At 38.3% G+C, this 20381-nt stretch overlaps 1 protein-coding gene across 3 annotated transcripts in view; it reads left to right on the plus strand.

The window, feature by feature from the left end:
- col14a1a (collagen, type XIV, alpha 1a) overlaps positions 1-18461 on the plus strand; it is a 109035-nt gene extending 90574 nt beyond the window's left edge. For 2 of the 3 annotated variants that reach the window (XM_077575033.1, XM_077575034.1), the window contains exons 40-48: positions 728-781; positions 3901-3954; positions 4041-4112; positions 8328-8363; positions 10204-10270; positions 11402-11593; positions 11786-11863; positions 13108-13263; positions 16884-17052. In XM_077575033.1, coding sequence (XP_077431159.1) covers positions 728-781; positions 3901-3954; positions 4041-4112; positions 8328-8363; positions 10204-10270; positions 11402-11593; positions 11786-11863; positions 13108-13263; positions 16884-16912 — 738 coding nt within the window. In that variant the 3' untranslated portion in view covers positions 16913-17052. Of the gene's footprint in view, positions 1-727; positions 782-3900; positions 3955-4040; positions 4113-8327; positions 8364-10203; positions 10271-11401; positions 11594-11785; positions 11864-13107; positions 13264-16883; positions 17053-17501 lie in introns of those variants that run through there. The other variant, XM_077575035.1, reaches the window with a different exon arrangement.
- The last annotated feature ends 1920 nt before the right edge of the window (positions 18462-20381 follow it).

Consider the following 20381-nt stretch of genomic DNA (forward strand, 5'->3'; position numbering starts at 1 on the left):
TGAAAAATGTTCACCCCTTTAATGAGTTTTGACAACATGTTACTGTTACTCATTATCTTAACAAATTGCATAAAACTAATTCAAATGAATTAAGAGGCAGTTTGTGTGTGGCGCGGCTGCCAGGTCAACATTTGTCAAAATCAAAATAATATTATGGTTAATGATGTGTAGCAAGGTAAGGCAACATTTTATCCATAATAGCATTTTAAAATAGTTTGTAAACAAATTGCATGCTTCCACGTTGTGGGAAGACTTTGGCCAAAGCCCCTTTTTGTTCGAGCATTTTACGAAAACTTCAGTGTCCAATTTTTCACTGCATCCCCAATCACGTCTTCACTAAATGTTCAAAATCAGATTCCCAACCACTGTTTGACAGCACGTTAGCGAGAGGTCATCCGGTGTGCCGGTGGAAATTATCCAATTTTCCCTTAATTGGGCTGAAAATGACTGCAAATAATGTCTTTGTTCATCTACGTAAACATGCCAGCAACAGTGACAGACAGAACAATTAAAATCTCTTCTGTTAGATGATAAAAGGTCCAATTAACCTACGGGTCCACCTGTTGCCATTCATACAACAGAATAATAGCTTCGAACTAACTGTGTGAGTAAATTGAGACAAGATCGCAATTATTATTTCAGCTTTCAGTATATAGAGTTTATGACATTTATGTTTGGTTGTGCGCAGTGAGATTATTCAAATCCTGCTTGTTTATGTTGTGTTTAGGGTGCTCCTGGAAGTCAGGGTTCCCCCGGTAGGGATGGTCCCCCTGGAGCGAGGGTAAGACATCTTTTGTTACTAGGACAGTTTCAAGTAAATGAGTTTGAAATCCTCATTATGACTTATCATTTTAAATTAGCAACCACCCGGTTAGTTGTCTCTGCTGTGTTTTTGGCTGTGTGCCTAAGTGCCAACGCGGAGGGCGTGAATACGTACAAGCTCATTTTTGCTGATATTTTCAGGCTCACAAGTTAAACAGTGACATTTTTACGTTAGGATTACATACTCCACAATTGAGCTTTTTATTTTAAAATATATATATTTACGTTGCACGCTTACCTTCTTTTTTCTATTTAAACACATTCACCACATCCATCAAATTTTCAGATTTAGCTTTTTTAAATCACATTTGCAATGTTACCTTTTTTTCACAATATTGACCACTACTTTTGCCAAATTTAGCATGTTTACTACGTTTACCTATTTTAACCACTTTAATTCAATTTAGCAGTTTTACCAAATTGACCTTATTTTAATCACATTTACCACTTTTACATTTTTAACCCACATAGACAGCTTTTGTCAAATGTAATACTTTTACCAAATGTACCTTTAAAAAAATAATCTAATTAGTTAATTTTTTTCATCACATTTAGCTGTTTCATCTTACTTTTTTTGTGCATATTGACCACTTTCATCGAATGTAGTACTTTTAATTTAACACATTTACCAAGTTTACCTTTTTAACCACGTTTACCAAATTTAACACTTTTTACAAAAATGTGTTTGTTTGTTTTAATCACATTAAGCACCTTTTTTTTTTTACCAACCTTGTCATCAGCATCTCCAAACCACTCCATTAATCAAGCAGGTATACATTGTTGATATTGAAAAACTGCTCCGTCAAGGCTTTTTGCTAAAAACGGCAAATAGTTTAGCTCTGTGTCCCACTAGAATAGATCCGCCCCTACACTGAGCAGCAGTGGAATCCCACCTCCACATTCAGAACCAAAACAGAGCAACTTGTACTAGTAAGCTGACCATGTTAGAAGACCATTAATGTGATCATGTTCACAAACTGGATCTTGACACTGAGCAGGAAGTGGATAAAACCCTTATTGTTTCTGAAAGGGAATTATTGTTCTCCACAGAAAAGCAATTCTTACACTATTTCTGCTGTAAATGTGTTTGTCCCCTACTTCTTTGACAGCTACACTTCTAACTTCAGACCGCTTTTTTTTTTAATAGCATTGCAGGCCATGTTAAGTCATTTTTAGAATATGCTGCTGCCTATTAAAAAACGGATGGCAGGCTGCAAATGGCCCCCGGGCTGTAGTTTGGACACCACTGCCCTATATCTATACCAGGGGTGTCCAAACTACGGACGGCCTTCCATTTCTTTAGCAGCCCACAACATATAACTCAAAATAACATTTTGCACAGCCCACATCACTATTTAATTTCTTTTTTTTCTTAAAAGAGGTGTAATAATAGTGAGTGTCGGAAAAAGTTGTGGGTTTGAAATGCAAAGACCCAAAGAAACTGACAACTAAATGACAACTAAAATAGTAGCAAAATTTATCTTCATTAACTCAGCCATTTTCACTGAAGCGACCCCCTTCGCTCCCGGCTGTTTTACTGGATTTTGATTGATTTTGCAAGGCCCACAGAATATTGTCCTATTGCTATAGAAACATGGAACCTAACAAAAGAAAAATATTAGTCTCTTTTTTTCATCAGAAAAAAAGAAGAAGCATATTTCTATCTGTTTCCGTTTCGCAGAAATAAGCCTTAGAATATAGGTAAGTTTCATCATTATTCACAAATAGGTTTAAAAATGTGGGTAAATTAGCTTTTTTTCAACATGGTCCTGGTTGAACTATTTTTCTCTGCTGCCACCTTCTGGCCGTTTTTGTAATAACTACAATTTCTTCAACCGTTCTCTGCAGTTGAGAGGCTGCATCAAAGCCTTCTGTGTGCTCTAGCATAAAAAAACTGTTGTTGTTTTTAACGTATAAATACGTCTTTGGGACACTTAAAACATTTGAAATAAAATGTAATATGTTTATGGGAGCAAATGAGTTTAGGTGACTAAAGCTAATAAACAAAAATGTTTTCCTCATTTTCAGCTCCTTGTCAAGGTCAAATTAATGATATTAAAAATGTCCTGTTACTATAGATTTCTCTTGTTTTGGTTCTCATTGTAGAGATCATCATAATGCAGGGGTGGATCTTTTCTAGTGGGTCAAAGGGCTGCTGACCACCCCGAAAAATTTGCTTATCACCTCTTAACAAAAGCTGTGATGTATTTCTTGGAAGTGTTGGTTGTGAGGGCAGTAACTTCACAATCACATCCCAAGCTTGGCTGTTTACACTTGTTGACTTCTTTGAGAATTTTTGTAGTCTTCTAAGAATACAAGAAGTGGATTTTTCTTGTTGCATATGAACACAATCAAGTTTTTGTGGAAATGTTAGATGTGAGTTTAGCATCTCAAGTGTGTCTTTAGTGGTTTGGTCCGACTGACGCTTGACTCCTGGGCGCCTCTCACACTTCCGTCGTTTGTTACCGTGTGAAGAATGTACAAAGCGCTGTTGGAGCGAGTGTTTTCGTTTGGACGGATGAATATCCCCTCGATACCGTCGCTGCCTCGGAAAAACGAAACGCCGCCGGGAATGTTCCCAGCGAGCTTTGCCTCACCAAAATAGGATTCAACACGGTAAGCAAGCCAACAGACGTAAGCAGAACTTCGAGGCTCGTTCGTTGGAATATCTGAGGGCTTGTATCTTCAGCTGTGTTCAATATTTTAGCAGTGGCGTTGCTTTGTATTGGCTTCACTTCAGACAGGCTGAAATGAGAGCCACGTAAGGCGAGAATCCGTGATGAAAGAGCACCGGGCAAGCCGATCCATTTTTTCCCCGTTTGGATGATAATTCCAGTTTACAAAGGTTTCCAAGGTGAATAACACTGAACGTGTGCAACTGTGTGCCAAAACCGCAGGAATATTTAGAAGCAACCGAAATAAATATAAAGTAGACCTGAAACTCAAAAGTGAAGGTGCGTGAGATGTGTTGTCAGTCAACAGAAGTTGAAAGAACCGTGTTGCTCTAAGATGATCTTGAAATTCACAGAAAATAAGAACATGGATGATAAGTGTGTATTTTCTTTGCACGGGTCACAGGGTCTTCCAGGTAATAATGGACCGCAGGGTCGACAGGGGTCGCAGGGCCCTCTTGTAAGTTTCCGCTTTCTTAGAATTACCCAGAGAATACATTCCTGTCAAGTACATTCAATAACCAAGCAGCACTTTCCATCTCTCAGGGAGCCCCGGGTGCGCCTGGAGCTCCCGGACCAATTGGATCAGCAGGTCCTCAAGGGGAGCATGGATCTTCGGTAAGCTGATTAATAGTTCATCATTTATAAAATTGAATGAATATAACATGGTGTTGATTCCAATTCATGTGACCACGAAATCTTCAGTCATTTAAAAAACGTTTTTGCCTTCTTGTAGAAAGTCAAGCAATTCCCTGCACTTTGCTCGGGAGGATTTTCTCAGTTTTAGTACAATTCTTCACAAACTCCATTTATCTCCTTTTTAGCAGCTCTCCTCTGAATAATGCGACTACATTTGCAATGAAAGCATAAATGGTGTAATGGTCATGTTGACAATTGTTTTAACACACTTAAGATTTGTGTTCATTGGGAATACCTGTGATGCATTCCTTCTAATATTAATATATATATATATATATATATATATATATATATATATATTAATATATATATATATATATATATATATATATATTAATATATATACAGTGAGGAAAATAAGTATTTCACCCCCTGGTGATTTTGTGAGTTTGACCCTTTACAAAGAAAGGAACGGTCTATAATTTTCATGGTAGGTTCATCTTAACAGTGAGAGACAGAATATTAAAAAAAATCCCAGGAAATCACATTATATTAATTTTAAACATTTATTTGTCTTTTATTGAGGAAAATAAGTATTTCACCCCCTACCAACCAGCAAGAATTCTGGCTCCCACAGACCCAGGGACAAGATTTTAGACCTGCACAAGGCTGGAATGGGCTACAAGACCATTAGCAAGCAGCTGGGTGAAAAGGAGTCAACTGTTGGTGCGATAGTTAGAAAATGGAAGACACACCAATTGACCATCAATCTCCCTCGGTCTGGTGCTCCACGCAAGATCTCACCTCGTGGAGTGAACCGGATCATGAGAAAGGTGAGGAAACAACCCAGAACTACACGGCAGGAGCTTGTTGATGATATCAAGGCAGCTGGGACCACAGTCACCAAGATGACCATTGGTAACACACTACGCCGTAATGGATTGAAATCCTGTAGTGCCCGCAAGGTCCCCCTGCTCAAGAAGGCACATGTACAGGCCCGTCTGAAGTTTGCCAATGAGCACCTGGATGATTCAGAGGAGGCTTGGGAGAAAGTGCTGTGGTCAGATGAGACTAAAATCGAGCTCTTTGGCATCAACTCGACTCGCCGTGTTTGGAGGGCGAAAAAAGCTGACTTTGACCCCAAGAACACCATCCCCACCGTCAAGCATGGTGGTGGAAACGTTATGTTTTGGGGCTGTTTCTCTGCTAAGGGTACAGGACGACTTCACCGGATCGAGGGGAGGATGAATGGGGCCATGTACCGGGAAATCTTGGGTGAGAACCTCCTTCCCTCAGCCAGGATATTGAAAATGGGTCGTGGATGGGTGTTTCAGCATGACAATGACCCAAAACATACAGCAAAGGCAACAAAGGAGTGGCTCAAGAAGAAGCACATTAAGGTTATGGAGTGGCCTAGTCAGTCTCCAGACCTTAATCCTATAGAGAACTTGTGGAGGGAGCTGAAGCTTCGAGTTGCCAAGCAACAGCCTCGAAATCTTCAGGATTTGGAGAGGATCTGCAAAGACACAATCCCTCCTGGGATCTGCGCAAACTTGGTGACCAACTACAAGAAACGTCTGACCGCTGTGCTTGCCAACAAGGGTTTCTCCACCAAGTACTGAGTCATGTTTTGCTAGGGGGTGAAATACTTATTTTCCTCAATAAAAGACAAATAAATGTTTAAAATTAATATAATGTGATTTCCTGGGATTTTTTTTAATATTCTGTCTCTCACTGTTAAGATGAACCTACCATGAAAATTATAGACCGTTCCTTTCTCTGTAAAGGGTCAAACTCACAAAATCACCAGGGGGTGAAATACTTATTTTCCTCACTGTATATATATATATATATATATATATATATATATATATATATATATATATATATTTATATATATATTAATATATATATATATATATATATATATATATATATATATATATATATATATATATATATATATATTTATTTATATATATATATATATATATTTATTTATATATATATATATATATATTTATTTATATATATATTTATATATATATTTATATATATATATATTTATTTATATATATATATATATATTTATTTATATATATATATATATATTTATATATATATATATATTTATATATATATATATATATATATATATTTATATATATATATATTTATATATATATATATATTTATATATATATTTATATATATATTTATATATATATATATATATATATATATATATATATTAGGGGTGTTAAATGTATTTGCCGATATTACAGCGTGCAATTCTTGAATAGATTTTTTTTAATGGAAATATTCAACAAAACGTCATACTTTGGGTTAGGGTTCACTCCTTAAGCATGGAAGAATGTTATATTAATGGAACATTAATTTTCAATGCTGTTCAAACATGAAACAGATTGCAACAGATTGTTTAAATACAGTGGCTAACAGTTATAAGCCTGAGGTTTGAGATAAAAGGTAGCTGTTGTACGTGTGTACATGTACAAGTTTACTGCTTAGTATTTTCTGAAATTTAAGTTTAAAAAAAAATCACAATGATCAACTTATAGATTTATATCGGTATTAGTTAATTAATTAATCTGTATCAAATTGACCTATGAATCAACTGTACATGGCAACACTTTTATCTAGTATTCCATTGTCCATATAAAATCAAACCGATTTATAACGTCTTGACCGGGCCATCGGCTGGTTCAAGCTATTTTTAGACCGATTCATTAGTCCGTGTGCCGGCGCACTCGCATCGTTAAACTCAAAACCGGATTTGCGGTTCAAATCGTTTTTTGTTACACCCCTAATATATATATAGCAAAAGATAAGCACTGCTTAAAATATGCAAATAAAACAAAATGAGGAGCAGTAAAATGGAGACGGCATAATGAGGGAGAAGTGACTGATGTAATGTAAGAGTAATAAGGCAGGTTGGGTAATTAATTTTTGCAAAGGGGCCACATGAAAAACTGGAACGCTAACCTCAACCGTGTCTATTAATTTTCATGTACTTAGAAAAAACATATTGTCTTCTCTCAACAAACTGCTATGTGTGTAAGCACGGTAGGTAGGAAATGCAAATGTTCAAATTAAAAGTGGTCGTTAAAATGACAGTCAAAATTCTATCATTAACAATGTGCACCAACCACCGACTCATTTTAGTCATTCCTAATCAAGACCCCCAAATATATTCATACAATGATGTTTTATGATACACTCAAAATGTACAGTATATTAAAGTGTTGATTTGTATACAGCTTTATCTGGCCCTCTTCCTTCCACCGTGCAAATAAGGAAATAAGTATATTGCTACATTAGGACCACTATCGTCATTTTTGCTAATCTCGTTTTTGGAAAACTAATTTCTGGAAAAAATGTATAAATACTGAGATTGGAAAAAAAACAAGGTGTAGCTCTTGCTCACTACCTCACTTGTTACTTCCATTCACACGTGTAGAAATAAAAGCACAACTTTCAAAATAAAAGCACTGCATATTACGTTTCAATTTGACTTCATGGTCACTGTGGGAGGGCCCGATTGTGTTTATTTATAGGAACACTCCATTTCCATGGTAACACCGAAGTAGCAATTTACCATCAGCCAATCAGCACACAGCAAGTGTGCGCATCGCTTTATAACTTCAAATAAACACCTGGTCCTGTAGTTCAATGAATTAATGTAGCGGCGCAAATTTGAGGGCTGGCAATATTTTGGATTCAACTCTTTAGCACGCCGCACACTGAGGAGTTCCACTTGAAAAGGTGAACTGCACTTTTAATAAAGCAATTTGCATCACAAAGAGCCCGCCCTCCACAATATAATTGTCGTCTATCGCACAAATGATAAACAAGCTTTTTATTCCAAGGCTGCAATATGCTTAACTTGATTAATAAATCACAGGCGAGTAATATTTATCATTACAATGTGCTGCACTCTGATATCCGGGGGGGGTTTGCTTGGCAGCTTTTTTGCTGTATGTGCTGTGAGCAGATATGATCTGTGTGCTTTACAGTAACGCCAGAAGCCCTCCAAGCCACCATTTTGTGTACACTTTTATGTGCACACAAACAACCTGCATGGATGGATTATATTTTCCCCCAAAAAACTTCAAAAGTATTGTTTGTGCTAGCCATGGTCAGATTTGTATTCTCCTCCTGTGCTTTACTTTGTAGGGTCCCGCTGGTATCAAAGGAGATAAAGGAGAAAGAGTAAGTCTGCCGACTCCGCAGTCAATCAATGGTGGTTAGAACTAATCCAATTTTTTTGAAATGGAAATATTACTTGCACAGACTCACCAACGGTGTTTTGATTTTGAAGGAATCAATCCCTCTCCTCTCATTAAATGTTTTTTTTTTTTTTTGCGCAAGCAATTCTCCTCGTTTCGAGGAAAGCCAATCAAGTCCAAGTTCATGCCTCGGTTTTGTAGTGCGGCTTTTTGACGACACAGTTTTACCACCCTGAATGAAACCGTCGTCCGTCCAATTTCATCTACTTTTACGGTCATTTGTGTCCTACTGCGCTTCATTTACTGGAGGAGAGAAGGTCTCTCCAGGAAACAACCCCCCCCCCCCCCCCACTCCCCATCCGTATTCAAATTTTGTGCCTGGTGGGCATCTTCCCAATGATGAAACTCACTTCAGTGATGGTGTATGATCATTTAACAGGCACAAGTTAAAACTTTTATTGGAAATGGTCTCATGAAATATTTAATTTAGCGCGCTAGTGCCACCCGCATCTGTGGTGGGTTTGTAATAAATGGAGCAGGCTGCATTTCACAAATTTGCTGGAGGCTTCTCACAAGGCCTGCAGACGTTTTCTGGATGTGTTGAAACAGGGGCGTCACTAGGTTTCATGGAAGGGGGGGGGGGGGGGCTTGGGGGCTTAGCCCCAAGGACGGGGCTGGGCTTAAACTCGGTCCTCGAGGGCCGGAGTCCTGCAGGTTTGGGATGTTTCCCTTCTCCAACACAGCTGATATATGATCAGCTCATCAGCAGGCCTGATAACAATCCTGTTGATTGGACAATATATATAGAAAAAAATACACAACCAATTCATTTAGGGAGGGCTAAGAACATTTTAGGTAAGCTTGAGCCCCGTAAATAGGTCTAACGACACCATTGTGTTGAAATGCTTTTTGCACTGAAAGAGAACAGCAAGTTCCTCATGTGATGTGCTCAAAATGGAGTATTGGGACACACCTCGGTGAATTAATCGAGAGTTGAGCTGGATCCATTAATTGACCCATTAATCCGTTTAACTCATTCACTGCCATTGACGACTATAGACGTCAAAAATTCATTTGAACTATTTCTATTAGTTTAACATTTTCCCCCCACTTTTGTTAGCAAGAGTATGAAAAACGTTTCTTTTTTTTAATTGTACATTTAGAACAGATATAAAATTTGTGATTAATCATGAGTTAACTAGTGAAGTCATGCGATTAATTACGATTAAAAAAAAATTATCGGCAGCCGCCCCAAATTTTTTCAGATATTTTTTTTTTATTATTATTATTCATTCACTGCCATTGACGGCTATAAACGTAAAAAATTCATTTGAACTATTTCTATTAGCTTAGCTTTTTTTTCCACTTTTGCTAACAAGAGTATGAAAACCTATAATTTTTTATTTTACATTTAGAACAGACATAAAATTTATGATTAATCGTGAGTTAACTAGTGAAGTGCAATTAATTATGATTAAAAAGTGTAATCGCCTGTCACCCCTAATTTTTAATAATCTTTTTTTTTTTTTTTAAATGAATTCATGGCAGTGAATGAGTCAATGAAGACATTTTGTGCATCTCTAAGCTTCCAAACTTGAGGGAACAGTTTGGGGGGAGTTCCTGGTCTCCTCTTTTATCCTATTATGTAATGCACTATATATTATACTGACTAGATCCCGAATGTACTGCACTCGAAAAGACCATCACCAACCTGCCCACTTATTGTATGACCTACTGGTCTAGAAGAAAAGTACACTATAAAGAGAAACCTATTTGATCATCTATAATGTCTGTGTATAAATATGTGTGCTTTTCCCCCTCAGGGTGACGTGCAATCCCAGGCAGCTGTGCGTGCTATTGCAAGACAAGTGTGCGAGCAGCTCATTCAGAGTGAGTCATCGGCAAAATAAAATAATACAAAATAATTCTTGAATAAGTGGGGATATAGGGCCAATCAGCAGAAAATACCAAGAGGTGTTTGTATTATTAAAAAAAATAAATAAATCTTGTTTAGATACATGAGCGGGTTGCTGTGAATTAAAGCTGAGCTTTAGTATTTTGGTATAGGTATAATTCTGTACCAATGTACACGTTAGAGTTTTCAAAGTGAAGCACCAGAGAGGCGGTGCAGCAGTTTCAGATAAATACATTTAAAAACAGTGTGCTAAACTGTCTTAAAAATTTAAAAAAAAAAAAAAAAAAAAAGGTCTTATGTCCAAATTTGTTCCACTAGGAGTCACATACAGATAAATGGATTTTTTTTTATTTTTATCATCTTGATATGCTGGTGGTTTTGATACATTTGATGAGCAGTTAAACATATTTCAAGAGACAAAAAAATCTCAGGTTGGTTTTATCGATGGAAAAGCAAAAATTCAAATTAATGTGATATCACTTTTCCTTTTATTTAAAATAACGCATGATATCCTGTAACATACAACTTATAAATATAATGGCATTTATAAATATAATGGGGAAAAAATATATCTTCCTGCATACAAATTTATTTACAATTTTTACATTTGTCAAAAATAATTTCAAATCTTTAAAATGTTGTAGCTGTCAACATTTGTTAGACTATTTATTTAAACTCATTCACTCCCAGCCATTTTCACTGAAACAACCCTCTTAGCTCCCTACTGTTTTGCTGTATTTTGACTGATTTTGCAAGGTCCACAGAATATTCTGTTCTATTGCTATAAAAAAAAAAAACATGGAACCTACCAAAAGAAAGATTAGTGTCGTCATTCATTGGGAAAAAAAGAAAGTATATTTCTATCTGTTTCCATTTTGCAGCAATTAGCATTACTGTAGAATATAGCTGAGTTTCATCATTATTCATACATCTGTTTAAAACAGTGGGGAAAATAGCTTTTGCAACATGACCCTGGTTGATCTCTTATACTCTGCTGCCACCTGCTGGCCGTTTTTTTTGTGGTAATAACAAGCATTCCTTTGAGGGGAACAACCCCTCCAATGCCTTCTTACATCATCCTCATCATCACCTCTTCCCGTTTGCAGGCCACTTGTCTCGCTACAACTCCATCCTGAACCAGATCCCAGTCCAGTCAGCTACATCAGTGCGTACGGTGCCCGGACCACCTGGTGAGCCTGGCAGAAGAGGCCCCCCAGGACCTCAGGGAGAGCAAGGACCGTCCGGCAGACCCGGTTTCCCTGGTCCTAACGGGCAGAGCGGGCGACCAGGAGAGAGAGGTGAGGGACGAAGATGTTTGAGTGACATGCAGACCAAATAGGACTCGAAGGGATGACGCGTGTCAAGACGGAGACGGGCAGGAATGGATTCTCTGTCCATTGTCAATCAATTGTGTGCTATAAATAATATATATAATATATAAAATATAATTGTATGGTATAAAGTAGTAAAATGCCACATGCTGTCGTCAGGTCTTGCAGGGGAGAAGGGTGAGAGGGGGAGTCAAGGTGTTGGGACTCAAGGACCGAGGGGACCCCCAGGACCACCAGGTGAGATGAACTCCACCAAGAAGTTTTTGCAATTTACTGTCTAATGTGTTTGATATTACAGTATGTCACAAAAGGTGAGCCCACCCCTCACATTTCAGCAGATATTTGATTCTATCATTTCATGAGGAAAATGACACGTTGACACAATGAAAAGTAGTCAATGTTACATCTTATACAACAGCGTGATTGTTTGTTAAAAATGTCAACTATGAAAAAGATATTGTTTGGAATGTTGTTAAAAAATACAAATAAAAACTGCCGTATATGAAATAAAAAACGAGGCAAATGGCTGCCGTAAGCTTAGACACGTGAATTCAACCAAAAAGGCCACCACGAATGAAACAAGAAACCTCATGTATAATTTATTTGAATTGACAAAAATCGAATCTCATCAGTTCAGGTTGGAATTTTTTGTGCCAATATAGGATTCTATTTTGTTCCCGTGGATGAAACTTGACCTTCTTTTAGCCGATAAGCCTCCAGATCATCAATCTTCGCACATTGATTTCATGGGCGACAAAGGCCTTGGCAGAGGTCTGCATTTACCGGAACCGTCTGAACGCTGCTCGATTATTCCCCAAGTATGTCGAAGTGCTTCGAGCCTCTGGAGCTCGTCGCGTTTCTTCCGACAAAACCGCATACTGTATGTTTCAGCAGTAGATTTAAGACTGGTTGCGCTTTTGCTCTCTGATGAAATCAAAGGCAGCTCGAGGGAGTGTGTTGCACTTCAGACAAAAGGACTCAAACTTGATTTCCTCATAAGCATTGGGATTTGTCTGCCTCAGCATGGCGGATAGCCTTGAGTGCGTAGAACACATTCTTGTGATATTTGAAATAAGCTTCCTTTAACTCAAAGATGAACCACGCTCATCCATTAATCGTGCATTACAGGGATGTTATTTTTAAGAAATAATGTCCAATGGATCCAAATGGGACATCTCACTTAGCCAAATATACTGTCGATTTCATCTCTGGCTGACTCTGAAAGTGAGTCGTGATGGAGTCCATAAAACGGGACCCTGTGGGTAAATGTCTGCTTGTTAGCCAGCTTCTCTTTCCCCCTGTGGCTTCCTTTGTGCAGAATCCACATGGCAGGCGCAGTTCTTAATTCTTTAGTATCGCTTTTGTTGCAGGAGTAGTCTGGGAAAGTTGATAGTTCGATGACATCATCCACGCTGGATGCTGCATTTTATTTGTCATTATTTACCTATACTTGCACACCTTGCTCTGATTCTGTCCCTCAGGCTTACCGGGTGAGGGACGCACAGGCAGTCAGGGGCCCCTCGGTCGGCCTGGGACCCCGGGGATTCCAGGGAGGCCGGGCAATCCGGGTTCAACCGGACCGGCAGGTTCACCGGGTTACTGCGACCAGAACTCTTGTTTGGGGTACAATGTTGGAGGTAAGCGCACCGAAAATCGACTTGGGTACAGTAATCAACTATTTGTACTTAATTAGACCAGCACGCTACATAAGTAGACAGTGAAGGTTTTATTTAAGGAAGGGGGGGGGGGGGTGGGGTCAAATTTTGACATCATGAATAAAAAATGCTGCAAATTGAAAACACTATTTTCGATTGCTCCTGTCAGTCATGAACTGTAAGAATTATCGTGAAAAATATCTCTACTGATGCCAAACAGATTATTAAAAACAAAAACAATTCAGAGGTAATGTTAAAGAACCACACAGACGTATAAACCTGGCAGCTCCTCCTCATGCTGGTCACAAAGGGGGGGTTGAGGTCAGGACATTCTGGAGGTGTTCTCTGATAATCCCCGCTCCGTGGGGGGCGTCACAAACGTGGTCATCTTGCCACAGCGTCAGAATTTCGTTTTGATATCTCTGCATTAGTCTGTGTTGTTTTTGGCAGCCATTTTGGTTTAAGTTGTGGTGTTTTGGATGAAAATAGTTACTCTTGTAGTCTAAATGTGACAAAGTTCATAACAGAAACAACTCCATATTTCATAGTAGGGACAGTGTTTTTATTTTTTTGCTCTGCTTTGTTTTTGTATCTTTGAACATAGAGCTGATATGCCTTGTCAAAAAGTTCCACTTTTGGCTTGACAGTCATTGCTTCAAAAGTCTGTGCAACAAAATATAAAAAATTTCACGAGTCTGTTTTTGAAAATCATTCTGTTAACTTATACCACAATTCACTAGGGCTCACTCCAAACATTCCCACTACTTAGTTTTACCAGACACCATTTTGAAGTTCCCCTCTATCCAAATCAGCCAAATGTGGCAGGTGTTCCCAATCAGGCTCAAAACGACAGCGAATGGCAACAGCGAAACCAGCTGTTTGGCATCGCCAGAGGATTTGGCAGATTTTATTATTTTTTTTAAACGGTTGCTGTCCTCATACTCGGCTCTGCTGCTCATCCCACAAATAAATACAATTTGGCAACGCTTAAAAGGGAAATCAACAAACTCATTTTCTATAATTGAGTACATCATTAATGTAACTTCTTCAGACCGCTCTGATTGCACAATTCCCTGATATGACGAATCTCATCTCAGTAGTAGTTGTGGTTACACCCAAAATCTTATTTTCACAACACAAAATGTCCTCGTGTTTTTCTATTTCTAAGCCTAATTAATTTGAAATGAATTATATTTATTCGGGCAGACCAGCCAAATGTTCTACTTCTTAATAATTCATGCAGACATATCAACCTCCTATTTGGACCGAATTTGAGGCAGCTGCTCCATTTTGTAAAAAATAAATAAATATATATTTATTTATTTATTAAGGGCGACGATGTAGACAGCGGCGGCGGCTTCGCACTTTGTTATTGTTCTCATAAACCTCTCAGACATCGCACACACTCATAATCTGGCTTTTAGAACTGTTGCACTGACAAGTTTATGTATTCGACAACTGTCTGAGTGTGTGGTTTGGTAAACAAACCCCAACGCAGATAAAAGGCGGATTTGAATATTGATAGTGATGAGCAGGCTGCACGTCTGATGGGCCTTCTTCACAGCAAAGCTATCACACCTCTAACAGCTTTTGACACCTGTGTCGTCTTTTAAAACCATCAAGCCACATTCATATTCCTGAAAGTTATCCAGTCACTATGTTGTTGTTTATAACTTTGAAAAGCCTCGTCTGTTCTGTTCTGTTCTGAAGGGTTTGTGGGTGAAATTGTACATCTCTTTGTCATAAACACCAGCATTTGTTTGTTGGTTGCATGTCAGATTGCATTTGAATTCACTATACGAAAATGTAGCTTCAACTAGAAGACATTCAAACAACTTTAAATTTTATGAAGACTAATTTTATGTGAAACAATTTCACTGTTTATCATGCTTAGCATTTGAGGCAATATTCTTCTAAACAATATACTACGTATTATTCAGTTTTAGCAAAGTTTTAAATCCATCTGTGCCATGTTTGTCGTAGCCACTAGCTTGCGCTAAGCTAACCTAGGGTAGGGTGACCCTATTTCTAAAAATGACGACACTCGGCCTTGCCTCGAGATACTTAAATGGTACTCAAAGCTTACTCGCCACACATTATAACTAATTTAACATATGCCTCCTCTGTATGGGTAAAAAATAAATAATTATATTCTGAAGTCTCGCTTGACAACTGGATAAATAATGCTGCAAGCCCAACATTTTTTACTCCAAGATCTATTTTTGAAGCAGTCAACCTCCCGCGACAGCCTTTTTTTTTGTTTTATTTTTTGTTAAGTCGAACCTGCACTGCGCCTTGCCTCGGTTCGGAAGCACAGTATGCTACCAGTGAGCTAAAATCTGGCCACAGACATAGCTCAGTATTGTATTTGAACGCTGAGAAAGTGAGGTTTACGCTCACAGAAAATTTTCAAGCCTCACTTAAGATGTATGTAATTTTTTTTTACATGACAAATTCCCATTTACCTACCAAATCAAACTTATATAATATATATTCATTAGTCTAACAAAGCCCATTCATTTTAAATGCATCAGGTTTCTGTATTAATAAAGTATAATTACTCTAAATTAATAATAATGAGAGTATTTATTTAAAATACATAAAGTATATTGTTTGAATTGCATAATAATCAGGTTACCTATATACGAAAAATATACTACTATGTGAAAAACACTTATGTCCATTAAAAAAAAAGTATACATTTTTATGTTTTTGGGATGAAACTGAATGCAGATGTCCCCAAAACGTAAAAAAATAAAAAAATAATTATACTTTATTAATACTAAATACATAAACCTGAGGAATATGCATTTAAAATCAATAGGCTTTGTTAGATTAATGAATATATATCAAATAAGTTTGATTTGGTAGGTTTGTTAAAATTATGTAAAAAAATAATAATAATATATATATATATATATATATATAAGTACATGGGAATTTGTTATGAAAAACAATACAAAAATCTTAAATTAGGCTTGAAATATTTTTGTGAGTGCATAAAAAAGGCTGACCCACTTTTTTCTTAAAAAAATAGAATACGTTTAAAAAAGATATAACAATAATACACACACAAAACATCTGCGGTCTACCAGTCATGGTAGCAACATGCCGGTGCTCTCCGCCTCCAAATTATTGCACCAAGTGCCGGTCAAATTCAATACATACTAATTGGTCCTATGTGAAAAATTATGAAAACTGGACATTTTCATGACTTTATTAAAAAACAAAAGTCCTGGCAAAAGAGGATGTTTGGTCACTCTAACCGAGGGGGGTTCGTCTCTCCAATTTTGCAACCTCCCTAGAGGCCAACAGCAAACGAGAATATATAAAGTGTATAATTCATGTATGTATAAAATTCATCTGTTGCAGTGTTTTTTTTCTTATGAAATTAAATCGAGATGTTTGATGTCCTTAAATTGTAATGATTACATTGTTTTCTTCCAGTTCAACACTAATTAATTCCCCTGTCAGAACTCTGCAAACTGTGTCAGTGCAGTTTGAGCGTTTGAAGCATCTGGTGTCTTTGGGTGTCTTTGTGACTTGAGGTAACATCTCTTTTCCTTCTTCCCTTTCCTCCTCTTCCTCATCCACGACTCAAGTTCAACGGGACTATGGGAATGATTACTGACCAGCGTTCTCCAGCTGTCCTTCCTCTGCATCCTGTAGATTCAAAGACTTCCTCAAGACATCCGTCCTCCTTTGCGATGGACAATTGCAAGCATTTAAAACTCCCTGCAGGAGCGTCCGCCACGCCGTCCCAGAATCGCTTCACATTTGCACACGTTGGATTTTTTCAGAAAAAGAAAACATCAAATTCCCGCCGCCATATTTTGACAATCTCCGAGGCAACCCTGGATTATAGTTTACCAAAAACAGACCATAATGCTGTTATTATGTGCACACAATGCTTCCGTGCCGCAGCCTCTTCCAATCTCTTCAGCGCTAATCTCGTCTTTCAGGCCCACTCTGCAAGTGAGGAGTTCTTCTTGGCTCTGTTATTGAGTTTGCCTGCTTAAAAGATGGCCACAACCCCCTTGGATTTTGGGCTGGGTGTTGTCACTATTTCTAAGGGATGAGATTTCAACCTCTGCATGCTCCTCATATTTCTTCTCTTTTTAAAATGGTGGCTGGGCAGTAACCCCCCCCCCCCCCCCCCCCAAAAAAAAAGTCATCTAGGCAGCTCTAACTCTGCTACTGTTCCCCTCACCCTCTCACAGTCCAAACTTTGCCTCACGGTGGCTACCAGCCCTACAACCAACCCTACTACAACCCTTCTGCAGTGGCTTACAACGACCAAGGAGCCCGAGACGACGACGACGACGAGGAGGAAGATGAAGAGGAGAGTGAGGAGGACCCTTATTACCGTAGTCATGCCCCTCCTCCCTATCACTACGGTTACCCTTCTGGCCCCTCCCACTCGGAAGACGTGGAGCTGCGGTCGCCCGGCGTGGTCAGGAGGTTGGCCCGCGACGTGGTGGTCATGGAGGAGAGCGAGAAGAAGACCGCACTCACCTCAAGTGCTTGAGTTCTACCCACCCACACACGCACGCACACACACACACACATCAGACCCCTCCCCTTCTCCAAGTGGTTCACTCCACCTGTTGAAACATTGTAAATATCTCTTGTATAATATTGCAAAAAGTGCCTGATCTTTGTTTGTGATCGTCAAGGTGAGGTTGCTTATGGCAAGCCATTTGAGTAATAATTCAACATCCTGCAGTCTCAACAATTCAGCATATTAATAAAACGACTGTGACAGAAATATAGTCGGGGGACTAGTAGTCATTCAATTAGTGAGCTAATTGTCTTATGCTGCATTCGAGGATGATCGGAAGTCAAACTTTTCCCAGTTCAAACCAGGAAATGTGTACAAGAACGCCCCCATGAACTCGGAAATTCCACTTGCCGGGGAAAAAAAAGACCCGACTTCACATTTGGAAACTTCCTATGAATGGTAAAATACAATTAATTCGACGCAGATAAAACTTTTCTTCATTCATAAATATTCGACATAACTTCACGTAACACAACGTACGTGACAGTATGCCGCTATCTCTCTGCATGAAATTATACGGTAAACTACTGAACTGTATGGAATGCTTATGAAATAAGATAAAAACAATAAATTAAGCAACATTGCGAGAAGGTAAGTGTGCTGGAGGTCAAAAATAAAATACAATTTATCACTATCCGCCATTTTGGTTGTTTACTTTCGCCTCGAAGGCTTTCAGGTCGGAACTGGGAAAAAACAATTGATATGTCCGACTTCCGACCATCCTCGTATGCAGCATTGCTAGTGCAAACAAAACTTTGAACTTGAATAAATGCTCCAACAGCTTTCTATAAGCACCCGCTCATCTTCACGAATGTCTCCTCCTCGTATTAAAAAAAGAAAAAGAAAAAGAAAAAAAAGAATTTACCACTTGTACAGGCAGCTTTTTACATTGACTAAACATCACCAGCTGATTTGTTTCAGCGTGTTCATCTTTTCGGCCGTGTTCACACTTGCTTCATTTGAAAAAGTACTGTAACAGTGAAATTAAACTCTAGTGCGGAGTGGCTCACTTGAGCTCAAATGTAAATGCAACACAGAACAGTTAAAATCCCAGCAAAAAGCATTGACACGTCTCAAATAGTCAGCAGTAAAAAAATATATATATTTCCTGTCTGCCACGCGTCCTACAGCGCTTGGCAAATAAATTTTATAAGCTTGTGTGTGACATATCTACAGAGGAGAATTAGGGTTAGTGAAGAGAGAAAAAAAGGCAGGATTCTCACTTTAAAGTCAGAATTTTCACTTTATTCTCAGAATTCTCACTTTAAAGTCAGAACTCATTTTATTCTCAGAATTCTCACTTTAAAGTGAGAATAATAGTAGCACTTGTAATTCTGACTTTAAAGTGAGAATTCTGAAATTAAATAAAAAATTCTGACTTTAAAGTGAGAATAATAGTAGCACTTGTAATTCTGACTTTAAAGTGAGAATTCTGAAATTAAATAAAAAATTCTGACTTTAAAGTGAGAATAATAGTAGCACTTGTAATTCTGACTTTAACTCTTTGACTGCCAGACGTTTTCAGAAACGGGATGTCGCCAGTGCCAGCCGATTTAAGCATTTTGACTGATCTTTCAAGGTCCACAGAAAATGTTGTGTTTGGACTATGGAAACACACATACTACCAACTCTCATCTTTCATCAGAAAAAAAAGTTTGTTTCTACCTTATTCCGTTTTTCAGTAATCAACAATAGAAAATGGTTAGTTTTACCGAAATGCTCTGTTTTGAAACAAAAAGCGGAGAAAAAGAGCTTTTTGTGAAACGATGTTATTTCATGCACTCTAGTGAATTCTACACTTCTTTTTGTCCATGAATGATGCCACAAACACCTAAATAGTGCTTTACTTCTGTAAAACGCTTTCACCAACAATGAAAAAGTGTTTTTAGTTTGCAAAATACGTTTATTTCCATTCAACAGTGTAACAATTTGACAAAACAATTTCGCAAACTATTTACAAATGTGTGCAACTGTGGTACTACTTACAATTATGTGATGTTTCAAATACAGTTTTTCCTTTTGTAACGCTCTCCTGCGTGCAAGGAGACGCCAGGACTCGCACAACAGTTTACTTTCACTTTCACTTTGTCCGTTTTGCGTGCAAACGTTACACTTTCTTGACGGCCTTTTTTTTCCGGGGAATAGCAAATAGCAGACTGTACAAATTCCTCCGATGAATATGCATTGGACTCGGGGCACTCTTTGTCGTCCGATTGAACGTCCGCCTGAGCGTTGTGCTCCGTGTTTTCCGGTGTCAGCATCGCTCGCCCGTGAACCTTTATGACGTCGTCATAGCCGCCGCGTCAGCGCTTCCAACTTCGCCGTCAACCTCGGAGTCACCATCATCATCATCGATGATGATCATCGTCGTCATCAATGTGCTCTTAGCGTTGGTCGATGCCTTTCGTCTTTGAAAAAAAATTCCCAAGTGTGAGCTGCTTGCAACCGGTCGCCATTGTTCGCTTCTTCAGCCATCTAGCTCCGCCTCACGTCTTCTACTGCCGCGTCAATGCTTCCAACCTCGGAGTCACCACCATCA

This window comes from Vanacampus margaritifer, chromosome 9, assembly GCF_051991255.1.
Source record: "Vanacampus margaritifer isolate UIUO_Vmar chromosome 9, RoL_Vmar_1.0, whole genome shotgun sequence".
NCBI lineage: Eukaryota > Metazoa > Chordata > Actinopteri > Syngnathiformes > Syngnathidae > Vanacampus > Vanacampus margaritifer.